This window comes from Balaenoptera musculus, chromosome 1, assembly GCF_009873245.2.
Source record: "Balaenoptera musculus isolate JJ_BM4_2016_0621 chromosome 1, mBalMus1.pri.v3, whole genome shotgun sequence".
NCBI classification, from domain to species: domain Eukaryota; kingdom Metazoa; phylum Chordata; class Mammalia; order Artiodactyla; family Balaenopteridae; genus Balaenoptera; species Balaenoptera musculus.
In genome coordinates this window covers 33348022-33374867 of record NC_045785.1, presented here as the reverse complement: position 1 = coordinate 33374867, position 26846 = coordinate 33348022, and the positions used below count along the sequence as shown (strand labels likewise).

At 37.2% G+C, this 26846-nt stretch overlaps 1 protein-coding gene across 13 annotated transcripts in view; it reads left to right on the top strand.

Annotated features, from left to right (window-relative positions):
* Positions 1 to 26846, top strand: part of SCMH1 (Scm polycomb group protein homolog 1) — a 200428-nt gene that overhangs the window by 130847 nt on the left and 42735 nt on the right. For 12 of the 13 annotated variants that reach the window (XR_005021424.1, XM_036864994.1, XM_036864929.1 and 9 more), the window contains one exon: positions 25730 to 25962. The exons of the other annotated variant lie outside the window; for it this stretch is intronic. Coding sequence is in view for 11 of the 12 variants with exons in the window: in XM_036864994.1 (XP_036720889.1) it covers positions 25730 to 25962 (233 nt within the window). In the remaining variant the exon portion in view is untranslated. The remainder of the gene's footprint in view (positions 1 to 25729; positions 25963 to 26846) is intronic. 13 annotated transcript variants of the gene reach the window in all.

Genomic DNA, 26846 nt, shown 5'->3' with positions numbered 1-26846 from the left:
AATTGGATTTTTTTTTAATCTTTCCCAGTAATATCTGTTGGCCTGCACCTGGCTTTCAGTGAAATCTATGATGCTAAAAATTGAGAATTTCAAAAATACTTACTGAGTTTCTAATGTGTGTTGGCCAGTATGCTAGGTACAGCAGGGAGTATAATTTTATTAGAGGAGATGAGATATAGATAAACAAAATATAAAGTAGAAACAGTTGCTCATTTGACTTTCTTCTACATCCTGCTTATTTTTTAGAACCATAGAATTCTCATAAAACTTTCAAAATGGAAGGACCTTTTTAGAGATTTGCTAGCTGTGTGGCTTTGAACAAGTTATTTAACCTCTCTTAGCCTTAGTTTCTTCATCTGTACGTTGGAGGCAATAATAGTTCCTACACACATGGTTGTTGTAAGGAGTTGAATGAGTTTGTATATTAGAACAACAGCTAGCACATACTAAGCTCTCAAGAAATGTGCATCATTTTATAGTCTAAAGCTGTTATTTTATAAATAAAGACATTGAGACCCAGGAAGAGTAAGTCACTTCATCAAGTTTTATTTGGGTTAGCTATCAGATATGTTGTTTGTGTGATGATAAGTAAGGTGAACTTTTCATTGGCAGTATTTAAAAGTTTAAGTTTTTGTGTATTATAAAAACAGGTGCTTATAAAATTGTTGTCAAAAATAGAATGAAATATTTAAGAGTTACCCAGAAGTAAAGTTCAAAATAATACCATACAACTTGAATAGGTGAAAAAGAGGGAAGACTGGGGAAGGCTTCTTGGGATTTGTGTCATTTGCTGAAGGATGCCTAGAATTGTTAGCCTACTAGAGATGCAATAGAAAAGGGCATTCCAGGTGGACTAACATGTACAAGGCACAAGCTAAGAAAAAAAAAAGATTCTGAGAATTGAAACACAGGGCGTATGGTGGAAAACTAAAATCAGATGACGTAAGTTAATAAAGCAGGGCCTGTTCAGAGGGACTTTACCCAGAAAGTTAGAAGAGACCATTGAAGGGTTTTAACCAAAGGAGTGACCTGATCGTATTTGTGTTTTAGACAGATCTTTATGACCTGTTAGGTAAGGGATAGAGATAATGATGGGTGGGGGTAAATTAGAGGCAAGGAGACCAGTTAGTTGGCCATTTCAGTGGTCAAGGCAAGAGATGATGAGGATCTGACTTAAGGTAGTGGCAGGTGGGGCTGGAGTGAAAGAAATGAATTTGAGACATTCAGAGGACAATTCTCTGGGAAAAGGCATTTTCTTTTTTGAGCTACAGTCCTTTATGCTTTTAGTGTTAGAGAATCTTAGAACTGCAAGCAGACTAAAATGCTGGGGAGATGCTAAGGAAACCATGGATTTGATGTCAAACTAGAATAAACTAAATGGAATAAATGCAGAGTTGGAGATAGACTGTATTATCAGCAGAATATGCCATATCTAAGCATAGGCAGGTATAAAAACCAGGAAACGAAATCTGAAATCAGTCAACAAAGTTGCAAATCAAGAAGACCAGTTGTCCAGATGAATTTGTGATGAAAGATACAGTTTCTCCCAACCTTAACGGCACAGTACCCTGAGCCAGATTCTGACAGGCTAACTTGATTTCTAGATCAAGCACCTTTTATTTCAAGGACTGAAATAACTACTGCACATCCATTATTTTAATTAATATATACTTACCTTTTGTATACTTAGACATATTGCACGTTGCCAAGTTTGGAGCAGAATTGAAGGTTCTCAGAGTGATTAAAAACTAGCAAGTGAAGAAATAGGCATTTCTTTTTTTTAAATGTTACTCAAATTTTTCTTTAATAAAGAAAAATCAAAGGAATTATTTAACAAATATGATCAAATGACAAAGATGATTTGCTTAGGAATCCTAAGGGTAACAGAGATGTATGTTAAGAGAGTACCACCATAAAAAAATATATATATATATATATTCTATGACTAGAAAATGTTTCAAGAGAAAACTATTAATTCTAATTCAGTAAGAAAAGTTTCATATTTCTTTTATCACAGAGACTGTAAACTAGGTTAAAAGGTCAGAAATTGCTACTCATGTGTGGAACCCCTATCGCAGCTGGTCCCAGATACTGCCCACATTACCCCCTGTGAAATGGAAAGCATCAGAGTAGTTTCATACTAATTATTAGCATGAGAGGGATGAGCAAAATGTGGGGAAGGGGAGGCAGGACACTGACCTGTCCACACTCTTTAGCGACTCAAGTGGGCTCACTTTGGTCTTAGGACAGGATTCCCATTGGCTGTATCTTCTACTAGAACAGTGATTCAGGGTCCACAACAAACAGGATCAGAAACATCTTTCTGCCTTAGGTACCCCTTGGCACTTTCCTCTTTCCCTTTCTCTTTCTAACCCTCCCCAATCTATTCTGCACTTCTACCTCCCACAGAGCAGCAGAAAGGGGAAAAGGCTCTAATGTTTGTTGGTCACTATGTGGCCAGCGCCATAGTGGTCCCACCATATTGTTATTTCGTATGATCTTGACAGTAACACATTAGGTAAGTACTATTATCTGTTTTACAAATGAAGAAACTACACTGCAAAGAAATGAAGTAACTTCCTCAGACTCACACATCATGTTCAAATGTCCATGGTTCCAGCTCTAGCTTAGCCATTAACTTCCTGAAAGATCATAAGCAAGTATTTTTCCCCTATAATCTTTAGTTTCTCCATCTATCCAAAAAAGGAGATTAAACTAGATGATATGTAAGCTCCCTTCCAGCTCTTAATATATTAAGATTCTGTTTGGGGCAAATTATCCAGTTAGTTACTGGAAAAGGCATAAGAGGTTAGTGTCTATTTGTTCATAAAATTGCTATTGTTACTGGACCTAGTCAGTTAATCTGAATTTCCCACCTTCCTCGTTTCCTTTGCCATTGTTAGCAATTTGTATATTTTATTCTGATTTTCATTCTTTACAAATAATTCTTTGAAATACAGTTTAATTACACTATATGTTAAATTTTATATTGTTTTACACTTAACATTATATCATCTGCCCTGTTCCACAGTCTTTATGGCCATCATTTTTTTTTTTTATGGCCATCATTTTTAGTGATTACATAATTTGGTTGAATGGATACACAGTTGTTTACCTAATTATTCCCTTAGTTTGATAGTCCAAAATTCTCTTACAATAATGCTATGATAAACATATTTAAGCATTTTTCAATTCTGAGGAACATATCCTTAAGATAGGTTCCCAGAAATACAAGTCAAAGAAATTGAATACTTCTAAGGATCTTGGCTGCACAGAGCCAAATCTGCTCATTTTTAAAATATACATTTGTGTGTTCAACCAAGAACCTTCTGCTTAAAACCAACCAGAAAACAGCATCAGAATGACTTCTTTTTTCTTCCAGCATGTATTTGGATAGGAAACCCAGAGCCAAGGAGCTAAGAGATCATCATTTTTATATACCAATTACAGTGTTCCTACAATAGAAGTTGTTGCAAACCAGAAAAAAGTAGGTTAAATATTTTGCCAATTTTCTACCATTCCACATGTGTGCTGTCTTTTGGAAATAGGCTTTACTCAGAGTTGACTACGGGACTTGAAGTATTCCCTGGGGAAGGGAATGCACATAGTACGTCCAAGGCCTGTGCCAGAAACTTTGGGGACTATGTGGAATGTAGATTAGCCTGTTCTTGGAGTTTTTAACCCTGCTAGGGAATTCAGACATGAACCACTGAAAAAGCAATCTAAGCAAACCAAAATCCTAGAATCAAATGCCAGATTATGGGTTACATTCATTCACTCAATTAAGATTTACTGAGCACCTACCATGTATAAAGGAAAATTCTAGGAGGTGGAGATAACAGCATTGCCGTTAGGAATTTATATGCTAGTTGGGAGAGACAGAAAATAATCAAGTAAGCAGTGATAATTTCTCTGTGGAAAAAGAGGGAAATGGAAAGTGCCAGGGGTTGGGGTGTGGGAGGCAGGGGGTAAGTGGAGATATTATTTTATACAGAGTGATCAGGAAAAGTGCCGCTGAAAGGTACCATGGTACCACATGGGTATCTGGGAAAAAGAAGTTCTTTCCTGGCAAAGGGAGATGCAAGTTTAAGTGCACAAAACCAATAGAGTGTTTAGTGCAGCAGTTCTCCAACTGTGATCCTTGGATCACATCCCCAAGACGCTTTCACAGGATCTGAGGTCAAACTATTTTCATAGTAATACTGATTCTATTTGTCTTTTTCCCTGGGTTTTTGTTTACATTGATGGTATAAAAGCAATGGTGTGTAAAACTGCTGGCAACTTGGTACAAATCAAAGCAATGACACTAAACTGTAGTAACAGTAATATCTTTCACTGGCATACATTGCAGGGGGAAAAAAGAAGCCAGGTTCACTTAAGTTGTCCTTGATAAAGCAGCAAAATTTCTTTATATCATATTCCAACCTTTGAGGAGACTCAAAGGTTGGAATTTGATCAGTTTAATCAAGTTTGATTCATTTTGTCAAATTTCAATCTTTAATATTCTATGTGAGGAAATGAGAAGTATGGATAAAACAGTTCTGCTGCATACTGAAGTACTGTGGTTGCCTTGAGAAAAAGCACTTGTATAATTGACCTGTCAGCCACTTTTTAATTGAACACCATTTTCACTTGAAAGAATGACTAACAGACAAACTGGTTATTCAGATTTGGTATTTGGCAGACATTTTCTCAAAAATTAATTAAGTGAGCCTGTCACTTCAAGGACAACTACTAATAGCATTTGCAGACAATGGTAAAATTCAAATGAAAATTAGAATTTTTGAAAACTTGTGTCTGCCACCATGATCTCAACAGCTTGCTAGCACTTATACAGACTCTTCTGATGGGATTATGATGATAGCAACTATTGTGAATTTTTGATATTGCATACTGAAATGTGTCAACATTGGAAAATCTGCATAACTCAGTGAAACAATATTTTCCAAATGACCAATGCGTGATGTTACAAAATCATGTGTGGATAAAAGATCCATTCAGGGGCTTCCCTGGTGGCGCAGTGGTTGAGAATCTGCCTGCTAATGCAGGGGACACGGGTTCGAGCCCTGGTCTGGGAAGATCCCACATGCCACGGAGCGGCTGGGCCCGTGAGCCACAACTACTGAGCATGCGCATCTGGAGCCTGTGCCCCGCAACGGGAGGGGCCGCGATAGTGAAAGGCCCGCGCACCGCGATGAAGAGCGGTCCCCGCACCGCGATGAACAGTGGTCCCCACTTGCCGCAACTAGAGAAAGCCCTCGCACGAACCGAAGACCCAACACAGCCAAAAATAAATAAATAAATAAATAAAGTAGCTATAAAATAAAAAAAAAAAAAAAAAAAAAAAGATCCATTCAAAGTGTGAGATTGACCAATGGATTTTAACATTAACAGAATATGAAAAGTTCATTGTATGGCTTCAGATTCTATGTTTTAACTAACATTTAGGAAACTGGTTGAGTTTTAGTATAGTATTAGAGGGGGATATCCACAATTACCTGATAATTTTATTTGAATACTCCTCCCTTTTCCAACTACATATCTCCATTAATCCTGATTTTCTTTGTATACTTCATATATTTCAACCAAAATGATATATAGTGGTGATCAAATGCAGAAGCAGAGAATCCAACTGTCTTCTATTAGGTCAGATATTAAAGAGTTTTCCAAAAATATAAAACAATACCATTCTTCTCACTGAATTTTTTCCTTCAGAAAATACAGTGATTTTCATAAATGTATGTTGTATTAACATGTTTTTGTTCATTTAAAATTAAAATTTCTTTAATTTGTCAGTAATTTCTAATAGGATAAATAGTGATAGATACAACATACATAAACAAAAACTCTTTGCGACCCTCAATAAATTTTAAGAGTGTAAAGTAGTCCTAACACCAAAAAGTTTGAGAATCACTAGCTTAGTATACACAGCAAGAAGGATAGTATTATTAAAATAATCAAGAGAGAGTGGTAGGGAATTAGATCAGAGGAATAATGAGGAATCAGATCTTATAGGGTTCGGTAGGTCTGCATAAGGATTTAACTCTGAGTAAGATGGGAAGCTGTTGGAGGCTTTGAGCACAGGAATGATATCTGAGGCATGTTTTAAAAGGCTCACTCTGGTAGCTATGTTGAAATTAGACTAGAGGAGCGGGGACAGCCATTTAGGAGGCTATTGCAATAACCCAAGTTAAAGATGATGGTGACTTAGATAAGGAAGTAGGAGAGGGAATGGTGAGAAATGGTCTGATTCTGGATGTATTTTGAAGTTACAGGTGATGGGATTTACTGCTGATAGGACATGGAATATTAGAAAAAGATAGGAGTCAAGGATGACTCCAAGGTTTTTAGCCTGAGTCATTTGAGAGGATGGAATGAGGTAGAAAAGACTTCGAGGAACAAGTTTGAAGGCAAGAGGTGGGAGAATCAGGAGTTTGGTTGTAGACATACTATGCTTGGAATGCCTAATAGATTTTCAAGTCAGAAATGTTATTAAAATAAGAGTCTGGAAATTTCTAAACTAGTGGTATAAATGTGGAAGTTAATTATAGATAGAATTTAAAGCCACAAGGCTAGAGGAGGTCATATGAGGTTGTGTTTTGTTTTGTTTTGTTTTTTAATGGGGTTGTGTTCTGAGTGTGGTCCCCAGACCAGCAGCATTGGCATCACCTGGGGCCTTGTTAGAACAGCAAATTCCCAACCTACTGAATCAGAAACTCAGAGGCTGGGACCCAGCAATCTGTGTTTTAACAAGCCCTGCAGGTAATTCTGATGCAGACTAAAGTTTAAGAACCACTGATTTAAGGAGTATGAGTATGGATAGAGAAGAAACTCTCCAACAACTGTCCTGGAACATTCCCAACATTTACAGGTTGGTGAAATAGTTTGAATCTCCCTTTTTCTGTAGTAAGAACCTTGGCTCCACCAACATCAGTCCTATACTGCTCATAAAACAGTTTCAGAATTGCTACACACATACCACTGTGAAGAAAAAAAAAAACCTACTAAGAAGAGCTCAAGATTTGTTGGCATTTTCCTCCCTAGTCAAATACCTTTTTCTTTTTTCCCTCAGTGTGATTATGTTTTTTATTTAAAATACAGTTGGGTTGACTTATTCTGTTTACATTCAGTTTTAGGTTTAGTTTTTTCCCCATCTTTGTTAATTTACTTTTATTCTTTGAAATATACAAAATTAACTTGCTTTCAAGAGTCAAAACTATACAAAAAGGCTTACTGAGAGCATCGTCCTCCCTTCCCTTTCCTTCCACCCTGTTCCTTCCACCACCACTACCCTTTGTAAGTACTTAATCACTTTCATTGTTTTCTGGTTTATCCCTCCAGTGTTTCATAAAGTAAGCAGATACAAGTGTGTTTTCCTACCCTTCTTTCCTTACACGAAAGGTAGCACACTTTATTCTCTTTTGCACTTTGCTTGCTTTTTTTTAAATTTTTATTTATTTATTTATTTATTTATGGCTGTGTTGGGTCCTCGTTTCTGTGCGAGGGCTTTCTCTAGTTGCGGCAAGTGGGGGCCGCTCTTCATTGCGGTGCGCAGGCCTCTCATTATCGCGGCCTCTCTTGTTGCGGAGCACAGGCTCCAGATGCGCAGGCTCAGCAATTGTGGCTCACGGGCCCAGTTGCTCCGCAGCATGTGGGATCTTCCCAGACCAGGGCTCGAACCCGTGTCCCCTGCATTGGCAGGCAGACTCTCAACCACTGTGCCACCAGGGAAGCCCCTGCTTGCTTTTTTAACTTAACAATACATGCTGGGGCTCACTCCATTGTGAGTACATGGAGCTCGCCTTTTTTCTAAGCTGTAGAATTCTCTATTGTGTATATCCACCATAGTTTACTCAGCCAGTCTCCTTTGTTTGGGCATCAGATAGTTTCCAGTATTTCATCATTACAAATAATGCTGCAATTAATAAACTGTACACATGTATTTTCGTATTTTGGAGGCATGTCTTCAAAGTAAATTTCCAAAGAAGTGGTCTTATTAGGTCCAAGGGTAGAGACAAATATAGTTTTGTTAGGTATTGCCAAACTCCCCTCCATAGAAATGATACCCTTTTTTATTCCCATCAGCAAAGTAGGAGTGCCTGTTTTCCTGTGGCCTCCACAACAGAGTGTATTATCAAAATTTTTTTTGCCAATCTGATGGCTGAGAAATGGTTTCTCAGTACAGTTTTAATTTGTGTTTCTCTTTATGAGTGAAGTTTAACATGTTTTCACATGCATAAGGACCATTTTATCTTTTTTTGGGAATCATGTGTTCATTTCTTTTGCTCATTTACCTGTAGGATTTTTGGTCTTTTTTCCCCTTAATTTGAAAAAGTCCTTTGTATATTAAGTATATTGACTCTTTTATTGTGATACATATTATAAATAATTTCTCCCAATTTGTACTTTGCTTATGTTTTTTTGATATGCACAAGTTTTATTTTACAGTTAAATTTTTCAACCTTTTATTATAAGAATTCATGCATATTTTCCTTTAGTACTTGTATAGTTTCAGTTTTTATAGTTAGATCTCTGATGCTGTTGGACTTTATTCTTGTGTGTGGCATAAGAAATAGATCTAATTTTATCATTTTCCAAATGGCCATTCATTGTTCCACCATCACTTATTAAAATGTCCATCTTTGCCCAAGTAATTTGAGATATACCACCTTTGTCGTATACTGTGTTTATGTGTATAGTTGGGCCTGTGTGTCTATTTATGCACCAGTTCCACAGTTTTAAATTATAGAAGCTTTGTATTTTTTTTAATATCCGCTAGGGCTAGTCTCTTCTCATAGTTCTTCATTTTCATTGTTTCTTAGCTATTCTCATGTTTTTTTCATATGAACTTTAATATCAACTTGTCTTGCTCCAGAAAAAAAAAAGCCTTCTTGGTATTTTTACTGAGATTGCATTAACTTTGTAAATTAATTTACAAGAACTAACAACTTGATGCTGAGACATACAAGAACAAGGATGTCTTTTTATTTGTTCAAGTCTACTTTTGTGTCTTTCAGGAGTGTTTTCTAATTTTCTTATAAAGATTTTGTGTATTTCTTGTTAACTTTATTCCTAAGTATTTCGTTTTTCTTGATTCTATTGTAAACAGCATTTTCCTTTCCATAACATCATCTAACTGGTTATTAGTTGTGTATATGAAGACTGCTGAGTTTTGCATGTTAACTATACATTCGGTTATCTTGCTGAATTCTTCTACTGTTTGATCTAGCTTTATCACTGATTCTCTAGAGAAGTACTGTACAATAGAAATTTAATTTGAGCCACTTATGTAGTTTAAAATTTTCTGATAGTCACATTTAAAAAGTAAAAAGAAACAAAATTAATTTTAATAATATATTTTATTTTTCCATAATATCTAAAACATGATCATTTTAACGTAATTGATGTAATATGTTACTAGTGAAATATTTTACATTTTTTTACTCAGTCTTCAAAATCCAGTGTATATTTTACACTTACAGCACATCTCAATTTGAACTAGTCACATTCCAAGCTCTCAATAGCTGCATATACCTAGTGCTTACTATATTAGATGGTATATGTGTAGAGTTTTCCAGGTATCCTAGCATGTCGTCTGCAGATATACAGGGTTTTACTTCTTCTTTTCCAGTTTCTTAGTCTCCTAATTGTTTTATCTAAGTACATTGGCTAATACTGCCAGTACAGTGTTAAATATTAGTGAAGATAGTAGACATCCTTGCCTTATTCCTTACCTTGGTGGGAATGCCTCTTGTCTTTCTCCATTAAGATGTTGGCTTTACAAACAACCCAATCCAAAAATGGGCAGAAGACCTAAATAGACATTTCTCCAAAGAAGATATACAGATTGCCAACAAACACATGATAGAATGCTCAACATCATTAATCATTAGAGAAATGCAAATCAAAACTACAATGAGATATCATCTCACACCGGTCAGAATGGCCATCATCAAAAAATCTAGAAACAATAAATGCTGGAGAGGGTGTGGAGAAAAGGGAACACTCTTGCACTGTTGGTGGGAATGTAAATTGGTACAGCCACTATGGAGAACAGTATGGAGGTCCCTTAAAAAACTAGAAATAGAACTACCATACGACCCAGCAATCCCACTACTGGGCATATACCCTGAGAAAACCATAATTCAAAGAGAGTCATGTACCAAAATGTTCATTGCAGCTCTATTTACAATAGCCAGGACATGGAAGCAACCTAAGTGTCCATCATCGGATGAATGGATAAAGAAGATGTGGCACATATATACAATGGAATATTACTCAGCCATAAAAAGAAATGAAATGGAGGTATTTGTAGTGAGGTGGATGGAGTTAGAGTCTTTCATACAGAGTGAAGTAAGTCAGAAAGAGAAAAACAAATACAGTATGCTAACACATATATATGGAATCTAAGGGAAAATAAAGGTCATGAAGAACCTAGTGGCAAGACGGGAATAAAGACACAGACCTACTAGAGAATGGACTTGAGGATATGGGGAGGGGGAAGGGCAAGCTGTGACAAAGTGAGAGAGTGGCATGGACATATATATACTACCAAATGTAAAATAGATAGCTAGTGGGAAGCAGCCGCATAGCACAGGGAGATCAGCTCGGTGCTTTGTGACCACCTAGAGGGGTGGGAAAGGGAGGGTGGGAGGGAGGGAGATGCAAGAGGGAAGAGATATGGGAACATATGTATATATATAACTGATTCACTTTGTTATAAAGCAGAAAATAACACACCATTGTAAAGCAATTATACTCTAATAAAGATGTTTAAAAAAAAAAAAAGACAACCTGTGGAATAGGAGAAAACATTTGCAAATAAAAAAAAAAAAGATGTTAGCTTTAGGATTTACGTATATGTATTTTATCTTGTTAAGGAAGTAACCAGCTATTCTTAATTTTCTTGAGTGTTAAATTTTGTCAAAAGCTTTTTCAATATTTATGGGGATAGTCATCATATGATTTTTCTCCTAAGACCTGTTACCAATATAACTAATCACTATGGAGGGGGTACAGAAATATTTATAGCTTAGTATGATAGGTTTATTATGGTTATATAGAATAGTATCCTTATTATTCTGAAGAGATACATGTTGAAGGAATGGCAGACCATAAAAATGGAGCACAGAGAAATTTGCCAAAATGATATAACGGTTTAGTTTCAGAAACAGAATTATGTTTGCTATATCCTGGGCCACTGTTCTTTTTACTGTACCACGGTTCATTGGGATGTGAATGTTAGGGGTTTATTTTATTATTTCCTTCCCTGATTTCTTCTCATCTTTTGGTTTGGGATCTTCCAGAAGACTGGCTTTACATATAATTTTTCCTAAGACCCCAAGTCTCTTTGTCTTTTCCTCAAATATACTTGGCTGTATTTAATTTGTTGTTGGTTATTTAGTGCCAAAGAGAGCTGTCATATGTTTCCATGGAAACAGCTATAAGCTTTCATTCCTTATGTCTTATTCTTCAGGAAAGTATTTGTGATTAGCTTCCCTGTTTCCAGACCACCTTTGGGCTGACTTCACACATTGACTTCACACATTTTAACACACACACCTTCTCTTCTTCCTTCCCACCACCACCAATTTGATATGTTTTCATGAACTACTAATACGTGTTTGGCAGAACTTTGGTGCTGAGATACATGCCGTCTAACCTTGGGCATAGGGTCCCTTTGGGATATCAACATAGACAAAAGAGTGGTATAGCTGAAAGCAAAATACAAGCCAAGATCAGATCCTAGGAACCCTAGGCTGCTCACCAAAGCCAAGTGTTGGAGAGTAGATCACAGAGCAAGCCAAGTACAGGAATCAGGCATCAGCAAAGCCTAGAACCCAAAGTCAGTTAGAAATGAGAACCACCAAGGGCTAATGACAAATTGCAAAGAACATATAAAACATATGGAGGAAGTCCAGATGATGTTTCCCAGACATTGCTCTACTAGTATGGGTCCAGTGGACCTGCTATTATTGCAGGTTTGAAATGGATATGGTACTCCTAGCACTAAAAAAGTATGCTTTGGTTAAATTATATAGCTAGTTGGAAAGACAAGACTTAAGAGTAGTGAAAGTAATTAGAGAATGAACAGCTTCCCCTCCTAGTCCCCCAAGATGTGAAGTTATGTTAATGTAGTATACAGCCAAAATACTAATAGATTCATGAGGCCATCCTGCAAATTAAACTTGGAATAGCTAAGAGTTTAAAAAGAAACAGGCAGAACTGAGAGGTCAAACAATAAGCAGTAGAGTAGATGTAGACCCAGTATACTGATGGAAAGAGTGTGTTTGTCTGAGTGAGAATGCTCCTGCATGAGTGGGGAAAGAGTACTGGACAAGGGATCAAGAGACCTGAATTCTTTATCTACCTCTGCTGTCACTTTTCTTCTAGAGGAAATGCTTGCAATTTTTTTAAAAAACAACTTCATTTCATCAAAAGTCCAAGACCTCAAGAGAAATTTAATGAGAATATGTGTATGTTTGTCTAATTGCTCTGAGGGTTAAGAGAACTGAAGGAAATAAACACTGGTTGTGGAGCTCATATGTCTTGGGCACTTTACTATAACTTCTCATATAATTTTCAGACAACACTGTGAATGAGATTACCTCCATTTTCCAGAGGAGACAGTAGGCTCAGAAATGTTAAATGATTTATACAAAATCATACCACTTGCAGATGGCAGACTGAAGATGGAAAACAGGTTGTTCTGATTCCAAAGCCCACAAACTTTTCAATAAGTCTGACTTTTGAATCATGCCAGTCTTTTACTAGACTCCATCCATCAATTTATTGTTTGCCAATATTTTTGCACCATAAAAGAGAACTGCTAACATATAAAAGAACAGGCTGAGTAGGAGAATAATTATGGTAGTTACCATTTACTGAGCATCTACTATGTGACAGGCACTGTGCAAGATAGTTTACATTATTCTGCTTCTTACAGTGTTGGGGTAAATATTATTAATCCCAATTTTTTTTTAAACGCCCAGAGAGTTTGTGACTTTCCCAGTGTCATGCAGCTAGTATCTGGTAGAGCTGAGATTTAAATCCAAGTCTTTATGACTCCAAAGCACAAGCATTAGCCATCGACCCAGGTTAAATTGGAATGATTAACTGTGAAGAAAGCTCTAAAGAAATATCAGGTGCACACCCACATCCATGTTCCAAACAGGTCTTTGGATTTGAATGGATTGCACTTAAGGGGCCAACAGAACACATTCAAAGGGAAGGGTCCAGTATCGCCACTGATTGCCCAGAGGCAGGTTTTGGAGAACAACATAGAGAGGCTATGGCACAGTTTATGGTGCCGGCCTTGTTATTGTAATAGATAAAAAGTCCCTGCTCCTATCAAGGGCCAGCCCCTCCACTTGTTCTCTTGATTTCATCCTCTCTTGCCTCTCTTTCATCTGTCTCACTAGTTTCCTCCTCAAACCTCTCCTTTCTGAAACATCCTCATCAGCATACAAACATGTTCTATCTCCAGTCTTTTAAAATTCTCCCTTGACTTTGCGTCTCCCTTCCAGCTAATGCCCCATGTCTCTGGAATTTCACAGTGTATTAATTTCCTGTTGTTGCTGTAGCAAGTGACAACAAACCTAGTGGCTTAAAACAACACAGACTTATTAGTTCTGTAGGTCAGAAGTCTGAGTGAGATCATTCGTTTCTCTGCTCTAGTTTTACAGGGACAAAATCAAGGTGTTAGCCAGCCTGAGCTTTTATCTGGAGGCTCTGAGGAAGAATCACTTTCAGGCTCACTCAGGTTGGTGGAGGATTCAGTTCCATGCCATTGTAGGCTTGGGTCTCCATTTTCTTGCTGGTTGTTGGCCGGGGGATACTCAACTTCTAGAGTCTGCTCACATTCCCTGGCTTGTGGCCTCTTTCATCTGCAAAGTCATTGAGAGTAGGTTGAGTCCTTCTCACACTTTGAATCTCTCTGCTCTCCCGCTTCTGCTTCTCTCAGGCTTCCAGCTAGAGAAGGTTCTCAGTTTGTAGAGATTCATGTGATTAGATTGAACCCACTTGAATAATCTGTGATAATCTCCCTATTTTAAGAGTTTAACCTTAATTACATCTGCAAAATCCCTTTTGCCATGTAAGTAACATATTTACAGGCTCCAGAGATTAGTGTGTGGACATCTTTGGAGGGCCATTCCACACAGTAAAACTTAAAAAAAAAAAACAAAACCTGGCCTGTAGTCACTATTTCTATTTCCATCTTCCAGTCACTCCTCAGTGCTCTCCAATTGCTCTTCAGGCCCCACTGTTCCAGAGAAACTGCCCTTATGAAGAACACGGCGACCTCCATGTTGACAAAGCCTGCTCTGCCCTCATTTTGCCCAGTCTCTCTGTAACTTCCAGCACAGTTGATCAGTCTCTCCTTCTTGAAACACTGCCTTCTCTTGGTTTCTGGGATGTTACACTCTGTATAGTTTCAACTCCTGTCTCACTAAGTATGCCTTCTCAGTCTCCTTTGACTTGGGTTCCCCCACTTTTGAGCCCCTGGTTGTTGGAGTGTTCCAGGGCTCAGTCCTAGGCCCTCTCCTACACGCTTCTATATGCTCTGTCTCCTCACAAATGATTTCAGTCGGTCCCATGTCTTTATATACTGTCTATATGCTAATTACTACCAAAATTATATCTCTACCCTTGACCTTTCTATCGAACTCTAGACTCATTTATTTGGCTACCTACTTATCTCCAGATATCTAAAAGTCATTTAGCACATAATATGGCCAAAGCAGATTCTTGATTCCCAACCTACCTCCTCCCAAACCTCCTATTCCTCTAGTCTTCCCCATCTTGGTAAATGATCAAAAACCTAAAATTCATCCTGAATTGCTCTTTCCCTTCCCTCTCCCATCTAGTTTAGTGGTGCTGTCAGCTCTGCTTACAAAATGTATCTTGTATTTATTCACCTCTTTGTACCCTCATGGCTATCACATTAATCTCCGACACCATCATCTCTTGCATGGACTTCTACAGTCGGTATCCTAACTGATGTCTCTGCTTCCATTCTTGCCTTCCTATAGTCCATTCTCCACAGAGCGTCCAGGGTGATCTTTTTCAAAAGTAAATTAGATCATGTTCTTTCCGTGATTCAGAAGGCCCTACATGATCTGACCCCACCTATTTTTATGACTTCATCTTATGCCATTATTTCCTCTATTCACCCTGCTTCAGTCTCTCTGGTCTCTTTGTTTCTTAAACAAGTCAATTTCATTATTTTCTTGGGACCTTTACACCTGCTGTCTCCTCTGCCTGGAGCACTCTGCCCTAGATCCTCACATGCCCAATGCCTTCTTGTCATGCCAGTCAGTTCCAATGTCACCTCTCAAAGAGCCTTTGTTGACCATCCCTCAGTCACTCTCAATCACACTGCTGTTTTACTTTCTTCATAGCACTTATCATTAATTGAAATTACCTTTTTATTTATTTATATTCCTGGATTATACTATAGAGCCTACCACATAATGTATTCTCAATTTAGAATGTTTGTTGGAGGAATGAATGAACAAGCGAGTGAATGAATGGATCTTGAGTTAGTAAGAGGGAACCTTAATATGATGAAAAGAGCAAGGACTTTAGAGTTAGACATTTTGGATTTAAGTTTCAGACCTGCCTCATTACTTATGTGACCTTGGCCAAATTACTCAAGTTTAAGTTGCCTCATCAGTTGAGTGAAGATAATATATGCTTCGTAGGAAAGACTTCAAAGCTCATTGTTTTTACTGCCAGTATATACTACTATTTATGCACCCTAGTAAATTTTATTAACGATAATTATTGTCCATACTGCCATTGCAGATAGTATGGCACCACTTTCATAGTAGGTGCTCAATACCTGTTGGAGTAATTTTGCTTAAAGGAGCTATCATCAGGGGACACCCATTTGTAAACTACTTCCTTTCTCCATTCTTGGTCTTAACAGTTTCTGTCTGCCTTTTAGTGACATTATTGATCATTATAATGTCCAAGGAAATAAGATCAGATATACACATATGCTCATGTATCAGAAGAAGTTTATCAAGGAGGGGAGATCAGTTATACACATCTTTATGTGCTACTACCCTAACTTAGATGAACTTCTGCCTTTAGAGTGAACCTCATCATTACCTTTTCCACATGTAGAGTCGTGGTACCTACCGTTTGTCTGTTGGCAGATTCTTTATATATTAGAGCTGGAAAGTTCCTTAAATGTCACATGGACTCTTCTCAAGCTGGCTCCAGCATCTGTTTCACTTCTATGGACTTAAGGCACACGGAAGTACCCACAAGTCCTCATATAACCATGCTTTTTTAGTTCCATGCCTTTCTACATACTGTCTCCTCTGTCTGAAGTACCCTACTCACCCTCCACCCTTGCCCTTTCCTAATGCAAGAACCATTCATTCTTCAAAGATTAGTTAAGGGAGTTCACTGGTGGCCTAGTGTTAGGATTCCAGGCTTTCACTGCCATGGCCCAGGTTCAGTCACTGGTCGGGGAACTGAGACCTTACAAGCCACATGGCACAGCCAAAAAAAACAAAAATAAGTTAAAATGTCACTTAATTTGAAATCATGCCTGACAAGTCTCTCTTGCCTGTCTCCTTTGCTCCCTGTCCTTCCCTGGCAGTTAGCCACTCCCTCCTTCAGGTTCTTATAACCCTATGTGTGTATACATTTTGAATCTTTTCTGGAATTTTTTATTTTGACATGATTTCAGCTTTACAGAAAAATTGCAACAGTGGTGCAAAGAATTGCCATATACCCTTCACCAAGATTCTCCAATTATTAACATTTTATCACATTTGCATTATTAGTCTCTCTCAATACATAATACATATTTTTTCTGAACCATTTGGCAATGACTTGCATATATAATGTCCCTTTACTATTAAAGACTTTAGTGTATGTCTTCTGAAAACAAGGGCATACTTTTCTCTAGACATAGTGCTAGTGTTAAAATCAGAAAATTAATATTGATATAGTATTAAGAGCTAATCTACAGACCTTCTAGTTATTAAAACCAGAAAATTAATGTCAGTACAGTACCAGTAGCTAATCAATAAACCTTATTCATATTTTGCCAATTGTCCCAATAATGTCCTTTCAGGAAAAGAAAATTCTGGATCATGAGTTGTATTTGTCATGTCTCTTTAGTCTCCATTCATCTGGAACTGTTTTCTGTCATTCTTCCTTGTCTTTCATGACCTTAATATTTCTCTATAAATATTTGTCCAGTTATTCTATAGACTGGGTCTCAATTTGGGTTTGTCTGATGTTACCTCATGATTAGATTCAGGTTATACATTTTTGACAGGAAGGCTCTACAAGTGATAGTCTTCTGAAAGCATTGTATTTGGAGATACATATCATTGGTCCTAACTGCAGATAGTAACTTTGATTACTTGGTTCACGTAGTATCTACCAAGTTTCTTCACTTCATTCCTTTGTAATTAGTTAATAGTCTTGTAGGTAAATACTCTGAGACTATAAATATCCTGTTTCTCCTCAAACTTTCACCTAATAGTTTCAGCGTCCATTGATGAGTGTTGCTTGAATCAGTTATTGCCCAAATGGCTATTTTATAATTCCCTCATTTCTTCTACATTTGTTAGTTTGGATTCTACTGTAAGCAAGAGTTTTTCCTTCTCTACTTTTTTAATTTATTCATTTAGTTACATCATTATGGACTCTTGATTCTTATTTTATTCAGTAACAATTTCTTATTGTCATTATTTGTTTTGATGCTCAAATTGCCCCAGATGTAGCCAGTGGAAGCCCCTTGAAGTTGTCTCATGTGTCCTTTTGACATGGCCCCATCATTGTTTTCTGACCAGTGTGTTCCAGGTTCATCTTCCCTATCCCAGTCCATACCCAATGAATTGCGATTAATTGTATAAAGATCTACTCCTAACCATCTCAAGATTGTGCTCCTCCAGGACAAGAATCATGTTGGGTTTTTTCACCTTAGATAATTGGCAAGCCTTGACACTTAGCATTTTCTAAATTTTCAATGAAAAATTTAGCTGAAATTTACTGATGTGGTCAAATTAATTAATGTAATTTGAATTGCCACTTCCTGGGCTCCAGAAGGAAGAGAGATTGCTTCCTTTCTCCTCGGCTACATGAGAGAATGTGTGCAGAGAAGACCCCTAAGACTAGACTCATGCCTGGCTCTGCCACTCTTAACTTCTCTGAGGCTTGCTTTCCTTACTTGTCAAAGGAGAGGATAATGTCAGCCTTCACAAGATTTTGAAGGCCACATGAAATTACAAGTGTACAAGAATTTTGTCTTAGTATTGTTGATTAAGAGAGTAATTCCGTCAACCTTAGTAGCATCAAAATGTGTTGGAGAATATTCCCATCTCTCACCTTTCTCTGAAGTAGGACAGACATTAAATTATTTAATTATTTGCATGTGGAAAAATAAGAAAAGATTGTGTTTAAATGACATACTCAATGTCACACCATAAGGGACAGAACTAGAATTAGATCCCTGGTCCCCTGGCATCAACTCAATTTTTTTCCAACTAGGATAATTAAGTTAGAATGTGGCAGGACAGGGCTTCCTGATAGGGAAAACTTTAAAATCCTGGAATCCCTCAGGATAGCTTAAGAAATCCATTATTAAGAAGCTTTTAAATTAGTATGAAGCTTAATCTCGCTGGTGGCTACTCACACGTGAACAGCATGCCCTGATTTTTCAGAACTGTTAAATATAATTGGTTCGTTTCTTCTGTCTGTATCTTTCAGGCCAGAGAGAGCAACCCCTTTGCCAGTTGGCGTCATGGACTTTTATTTCTAGCCTTAAGGGAAAAAAGAAGAAAAACTCTTTTCTGACACTTAGAAAGCCAATTAAAGCCCTGTTCAGTTCTTCTCTTACATCTGTTGACTTTCTTATTCTACAAACATGTTCTGGATACCAACTAAGAACTCAGCATCTTACCATGTGACAATAGGAATTCCAAAGTAAATCACTTTCCTCACTGCTCAGCTCAGATTCCATGTTTGTTACTGGAGATATATGGGTCAGTCTTGGGGTTTGCAGTAATCAGTTTAAACATTTGGCATGTTCAGTTACTCAGTCTTAAGTGTGGAATAGGTAGAGAGTTGGATTGGAGTTTTTTCTAGGCAAATGTGTTGGAAAAAGAAGGGCAAGGAAGTGATTATAATTATAGATCAGTGGTTCTCAAACCTTTTGGTATCAGGAAACCTTTATATCCTTAACCCAAAAGAGCTTTCATTTTGTGGGTTATCAATATCACTATATTATAAATTAAAACTTAGAACTTTTTAAGACATAAGAGTATACAGGCACGCATTCCATTAGCTGTCAGAGTGATGATATCACACTTGTAGCATCTGGAAAACTCTACTGTGAGAGAATGAGAATGAAAAATGCAAGTAATGTTTTAGCATCATGAAAATAATTTTCATCTCATAGACCTTCAAAAGGATTTCAAGAACCCCCAGAGATTCCCAGACTGTACTTGGAAAACTACTAACCATATAACATTTTTTTGATAAAAATGTGTCATATATGTGTCAATTACATTGGTTGGTTAATTTGTTATTTGGTTATCTATGTTAATTAGTTATTTATGTTATTAGTTGGTTAATTGTGTTATCAAATATTTTCTATCCTTCTTGATTTTTTTTTCACATTCTTGACTTATCAATTACTGAGAGAAATGTGTTAAAATATCCACCTCATAATTATGGATTTTTCTGTTTCTGCTTTTAGTTATTTAAACTTTTGCTTTTATATTTTTTGTTATTAGGTACATATAAATTTGTCATTATAGCTTCCTTTTGAATTGACTATTTTTTGCTATAATTATCATTTATTTATAAGTAATTTTAATTCATTTCATTTCCACTTTAACTGGAGTTTTTTTTAATTGAAATACAGTCGATGTATAATATTATGTTAATTTCAGGTGAACTACATGGTGATTTAACATTTGCATACATTAGGAAACTATCACCATGATAAGTCTAGCCACCATCTTTCCCCATACAAAGTTATTACAGCATTATTGACCATATTTCTTATGCGTGTGTGACATCCCTGTGGCTTATTTTATAACTGAGGTTTTGTGCCTCTTAAGCCCCTTCACCTGTTTTGCCACACCCTCCGCTGCCCTCCCATCTCTCAGTCACTAGTTTGCTCTCTGCATCTATGAGTCTGTTTTTGTTTTCTTTTGTTTGTTTTGTTTAGAGTCCACATATAAGTGAGATCATACAGTATTTGTCTTTCTCTGTCTGATTTATTTCGCTTAGCATAATACCTTCTAGATTGATCCATGTTGTCACAAGTGGCAAGATTTCATTTTTTTTTTTTATGGCTGAGTAAATATTCCATTGCATGTATATACCACATTTTCTTTAGCCATTCATCTGTCAGTGGACACTTAGGTTGCTTCCATATCTTGTCTACTGTAAACAATAATACAGTGAACATTGGTGTGCATATGCCTTTAGAATTAGTGTGTTTGTTTTCTTTGGGTAAATACCCAGAAGTGAAATTACTGGATCATATGGCAGTTCTATTTTTAATTTTTTGAAGAACCTCCATGCTGTTTTCCATAGTGGCAGCACCAATTTACATTCCCACCAACAGTGAATGAGGGTTCTCTTTTCTCCACATCCTTGCCAACACCTGTTATTTGTTCTCTTATGGGTAATAGCCATTCTGACAAATGTGGGTGGTATCTCATTGTGGTTTTGATTTGCATTGCCCTGATGATTAGTGATGTTGAGCATCTTGTCATGTGATATTTCTTTGGAAAAATATCTATTCAGGTCCTCTGCCCATTTGTTAATTGGGTTGTTTTTTTGATGTTGAGTTGTATGAGTTATTTGTATATTTTGGATGTTAACCCCTTATTGGATATATCATTTGCAAGTATCTTCTCCCATTCAGTAGACTGCCTTTTTGTTTTGGTGATATGAATTGACTGTTTTCTCTTGAGGAAGTGTCCCTTTTAGTCTAGTCATACTTCTTGTATTAGGACTGTCTTGTCTGATATTAATATAGCCACTTGCACTTTCTTTGGTTAATGTTCACAGGGTGTATATTTTTCCATCTGTTTGTTTTTTACCTTCCTGTGTCGTCATATTTTAAGTTTTCTCATTTCAATGCCATCTTATAAACAGATATAATCAGGTTCGGTGGCGGGGGGGCTTTGGTCTTGTATGTTAATTTTTTATTGTTTTATTCAAACCACTTGTATTTAACGTAATTATTTATTTGGGTTTAAGTCTACCATTTTGCATTTTGCTTTTTGTTTTCTCTTTGCCTAAGTTCTTCCTCATTTCTTTGTTCCTCCTTTCTTGCCTTCTTTTGGATTAATCGAGTGTGTTTTATTATTCCATTCCTCTCTCCTTAGCTTTTACTGATACATTCTTGTTATAATTTTTTAACTAGTTAGAATTATACATCCTGGACTTACTAAAGTTTATCTTAAATAAGCACTCTAGCCACTCCGCAAATAATGCAAAGTTCTTAGCAAATTTTGGCTCCATTTACCCTCCCACTTCCATCCTTTGTGCTATTGCTTTCATATAATTTACTAATACAGTTGACCTTTGAATGATGCGCAGATTAGGGGCACCACCCCCTTGTACAGTCAAATCTGTGTGTAACTTCACAGTCAGCCCTCCTTATCCATGGTTCCACATCCATGGACTTAACCAACTGTGGATTATGCAGTACTGTAGTACATGTTTATTGAAAAAAATCCGCATACAAGTGGATACACACAGTTCAAACCCATGTTTTTCAAGGGTCAACTATACATATATTATAAACCCTACAAGCCATTTTTAAAATTCTTTTTCTAAATTGTCAGTATTCTCTTGTATCTATCCACATATTTACCCTTTCTTATGTTCTTCCTTCCTTCCTGCAGTTGTATTTTTTCCATCTGGGATTACTTTCCTTCATCCTGAAGAACTTCATTTTTATTTCCTGTAGTTTAGGTCTGTTAGTGACAAATTCTCTCAGGTTTGATTTTTCTGAAACAGTTATTTCACCTTCATTTTTTAAAAATATTTTAATTGAATGAAAGAAAGTTTCACACAGATGATTTTTTATAATTGCATGGTAACCCTGTTTCTTCCCTCTACCCCTATATTGCCCCTCCCCTCCCTTACTGGTAATCACTAGTTTGTTCTCTATATCTGTAAGTCTGCTTCTTTTTTTTGTATTATTCACTAGATTGTTGTATTTTTTAGATTCCACATATAAGTGATATCATACAGTATTTGTCTTTCTTTGTCTGACTTATTTCACTTAGCATAATGCTCTTTATGTCTATCCATGTTGCTGCAAATGGCAAAAATTTCACTTTTTTATGGCTGAGTAGTATTCTGTTCTATATATATATATATGTGTATGTATATATATATATATATATATACATATATACATATATATATATATATATATACCACATCTTCTTTGTCTATTCATCTGTTGATAGGCACTTAGATTGTTTCCATACTATTTCACCTTCTTCTTTGAAGGATATTTTCACTGAGCATAGAACTCTAGGTTGGCAATTTATATATTTTAGCCCTTGAAAACTATCATTTAAAACTATCACTTCTTACTTTCATAGTTTCTATTAAAAAGTCAATTGCTTCCGTAAGAGTAATCCTTTTCTCTCTAACTGCTTTTAAAAATTTATCTTTGTCTTTCATTTCACTTGTATTTTATGTATTTTATTTTCAGCTGTTTAACAGTGATGTGTTTTGGTATATTTGGGGGGTATTTTTTGTTGTTTTTTATTTTTTGTATTTTTGCTGCTTGTGTATTGCTGAGCTCTTTTTTCATTAGTCTTCAAATATTGCTTTTACCTCATTCTCTCTGTCTTCTCTCACTGGGATTATAGTTACTCATATTTTGGATCTACTGACTGTGTCCACATGTCTCTAATGCTCTAACCTGTTTTTTCTGTATTTTTGCTTCATTTTGCATGTTTTCTATTGATTTTTCTTCAAATTCAGTAATTCTTCTGCTGGGTCTTGTCTGCCCTTAAATCTATCCAATGAGTTCTTAACTTTTAATATTGTATCTTTTATTCTAGTGTGCCCATTTAATTTTTTATATAGGTTCCAGTTTTCTGTGAGTATTACTTATCTTTTCTTACATTTTGTTCATCTTTTTCTCTGCTTTTTAAAACCATATTAATTATGGTTATCTTAAAGTCTGTTTCATTATCTGGATCATACATGAGTCTTCTATTGTCTGTATTTTTCTTGATTACCAGTCACATTGTTCTGCCTCTTTTTATATCATGTGTACATACATACACACCCGCACGTGCACGCACGTGCACGCACGCACACTGGATATTTTATATAAAAGAACTGTTGAGACTCCAGCTGATATTTTCCATCAGAAAGAATTCTTCCTTTCCTCTTTCCTTTAAGCTAATAGGATAAGGGCCTGATCCCCTCAGTCTAATCATGGGTTGAGCTAGTTCAGATCTGAATTGTACCTATGGTTCATATCCCTGTTCCTCGCACCTGGGCCCTCTTGGGCTCTCGACTGAGAACCTAATGGGTCTCCATCTTCATAGTCCTGAAAAACTGCAAGAGATTGTCCTACCCTTGAGAGGTTTGGGGCTTGGTTCTTTGACCTTTCAGTCCTTACAATTTCAAAATAATGGCATTTATCTTGAAGAGGAGATCAGCTATGCTAGAGGTAGACCTCCTCCTTCTAGTGGAACCTTGTCTCCTGAAATCACAAGATTATAGCAGTCTTCACTCTGCCTTTTAGAAGCTCTCAGCCTAGCTTTGCAGCTCCAATGTGCAGGCTCAGAACTCAGCAAATGTCCCTTGGGAAAAACTGGCCACACAGATGGAACTCCTCAAGTTCCAATCTGTCACAGAGCCTCTCTGATTTTTCTTTCCTCCAGCGGAGCTCCTCTGCACAGGCCAAGCCTGACTGTCAATTCATGCCCAAATTTGGCAGATGTTCTCAGGAAAGAAAACAGTGTCAGCTACTTCAGGAACCCTTTCCACCCAGGTCTGGAATTCCAATTCATCTCATCCTCATGATTTTTACAACAATGCAATGTCTTTTAAAAATAATTTATCTGACTTTTTCTAGTTGTTGCATCAACAATGTTACACTGTCAGGATCTATTACATCCTACCTGGAAGCACAAGAAATACCATCTTCTACCTACCCACTGTAATTAGTTTATTAACTTGTCTCCGTAATTCTACTCTTGTCCCCTCCCAGAACAGCCAGAGTGTTCCTTTTAAGTACACCCAGTCACACCCTGCTCAAAACCCTCCAGTGGCTTCCCTTTAGACTTAAAATAAGTTTGGATTCATTCTCATGGTCTACAAAATCCCACACAATCTTATTGCTACTCCCTTTCTAACCTTATCTCCCACCACTCTCCCCTTTGCTCACTCAATTCCAGCTATACTGACCTCCTTTCCATTTCTCAAACACATTAACATGTTTCCATCTCAGAATCTTTGCACTTGTTATATACCCTCTACTTGGATCTTCCTCAGATCTTCATAAGGCTTTGCCTTTATTTCATTTGGGAGCTCTGTACCAATGTCACTTCCTCAAAGAGGACTTTCCTCACCCCTCTGTCTCCTTACCTTGCTTTAGTTTTAATCATAGCACTTACCTAACATTATACTGTATACTTATTTGCCTATTTTCTGTCTTCCCCGACTAGGAGGTAAGCTCCATGAGAGTGGAAACTATGTCTGTTATGTTCACTGTTCTACCCCAGTGCTTAGATTAGTGCATAACCTGTAGTAAGTGCTTAATAACTTTGTGGAATGAATTAGATACCCCTTACCATGAAAAATTCTCAATTAAGGAGAAGAATGATTGGAGTAAATCTGAAAGTACTCTAACATAGGTGTCTACAGAATGTTTTGGAGTAAGTGGAGTACTGATGGAGTTGGGACATAGTCAAACAAGGCCTCAGTAAGGAAGTGGCCCTGGAGCTGAGTGTTGAAAACTGAGTACTGATGTATGTCGGACCAGGAAGAATAGAGAACTCAACATATATGAACGAATTGGTGTTCAGAAAACAGAGGAGGTAGAACATGGGGGTGGGTGATAGGAAATGACATCAGACATAACTGGAGAGCAAGGCAGAGGCAGAGTCACAAAAGTCTTTGGATATCAGAATAAAGAATTTGGACTTTACCTTAAAGGTAATATGGAGCAAAGATTTTTAAGGTAAGGGAATATGCTATCAGATGTATATATTTCCATGTGTTTCACTACTCCTCACTGCAATAATCACACTAAAACTTTAAGTAGATTGATATAGAAAATCCCTGATTTGGTTGTCAGGGCCCAGTTTCAAAACATAAGTCCTTATCCCAACTCACTGTGTAACGTAGGGAAGGCATCATTTCCTCTTCTGGGCCTCAGATCTTCATTCTTAGCAGGAAAAGATTGTAGGTAAGATCCATTCCATCTCTGAGCCTGTGTTTATATGCTTTAACTAGATTCCTTGGGGAGAACAGTTTGATTTTTTCTGCATCTGCCAGAAATAATTAAAACTTCCAATTCTGGCCGATCAAAATTCAATTCTCCTCTGAGATTTTCTAACATTTAGGTCAGATGCCAAGAAACTAGCTTCCTGGGATAAAACTATCCAAGCAGAAGTAGCAAGCCTTTTTTTCCCTCTGGCTGGGATGGGAATGCAAGTGGGAAGAGGGGGTGTTAGAATGAGTCTTTTTCTTGCAGTTGTGATTCCAAAGAATCCCTATCCTGCCTCCGAGGCGAACACTGAGAAGCCCAGCATCCACAGCAACACCAAAACTGCCTTGGATCATCAACCAGGGCAGAGGGGGCGTAAACCAGGAAAGAAGCGGGGCCGGACACCCAAGCCCCTAATTCCCCATCCCATCTCTACCCCATCCAAGTCAGCTGAACCTTTGAAATTCCCAAAGAAGAGGGGTCCCAAACCTGGCAGTAAGGTAGGTAAAAATGTGGGTTTGCCAGCAAGGGATAAATGGTTATAAAGGGGTAACTCATCCATATCCATACATCTTAGAAAGGGATGTGTCTGGCCCTATTCTCCACCTTGTATATGCTTTTAAGAAGAATCTCTTATATTGTCATCCCTACTTTAGCTACTTACCTGGGAGTTGGTAATGTTAGAGATAAGATAGTATGGATAAGAAACAAATTTTTACTTTGAAAGTTACATTCATGGGAATTCTGGTCTAGTATCTTCCATAGATGGAAGGCCCTGCTCCTAATTGTTTTTAACCTACCCAGAGTGGATGCCCAGGTATGTGAACAGAAAGAGAAAACTGACTCTGTAAATGTATTTATTTTTCTGTCCCTGTACCTTCTTTTAAAAAAAAAAAAAGAAGAAGAAGAAGAAAGAAAGAAAATTATTGAATATTTACTAAGTATCAGGCTCTGTACCTGGCACCACTACATATCACATGATCTTCACAAAACCCTTGGAGATGAGTAGTGTTAATGTTATTAAATAGTCAAGTAAATTCAGACTTAAAGATGTGAAATGACTTCCCTGTGGTCACATAGCTAATAAATGGCAAAGGCTACGAGATGAGTCTCCAGATCTTCTAGTTCTAAGGTCACTGCTGCCCTACCACATATTCACTCTCTCACATTTCCTGAGGGAGGTTAACACTTACCTCTGGTGTAGGAAAAGACTGCTGGGTCGAGCTTCACTGAGCACTGTTACCGAAAGTATCACCTTTTAGTCATGACCAGTTCTCCATGTGTATCTTTCCTAGCGAAACCACTGATATGAAACTTACTCAGCTGCTTCTCTAGGGCTTCCTTTGGCATCACCTTCTTTCTCCACTCACTTCTTAACTATCAG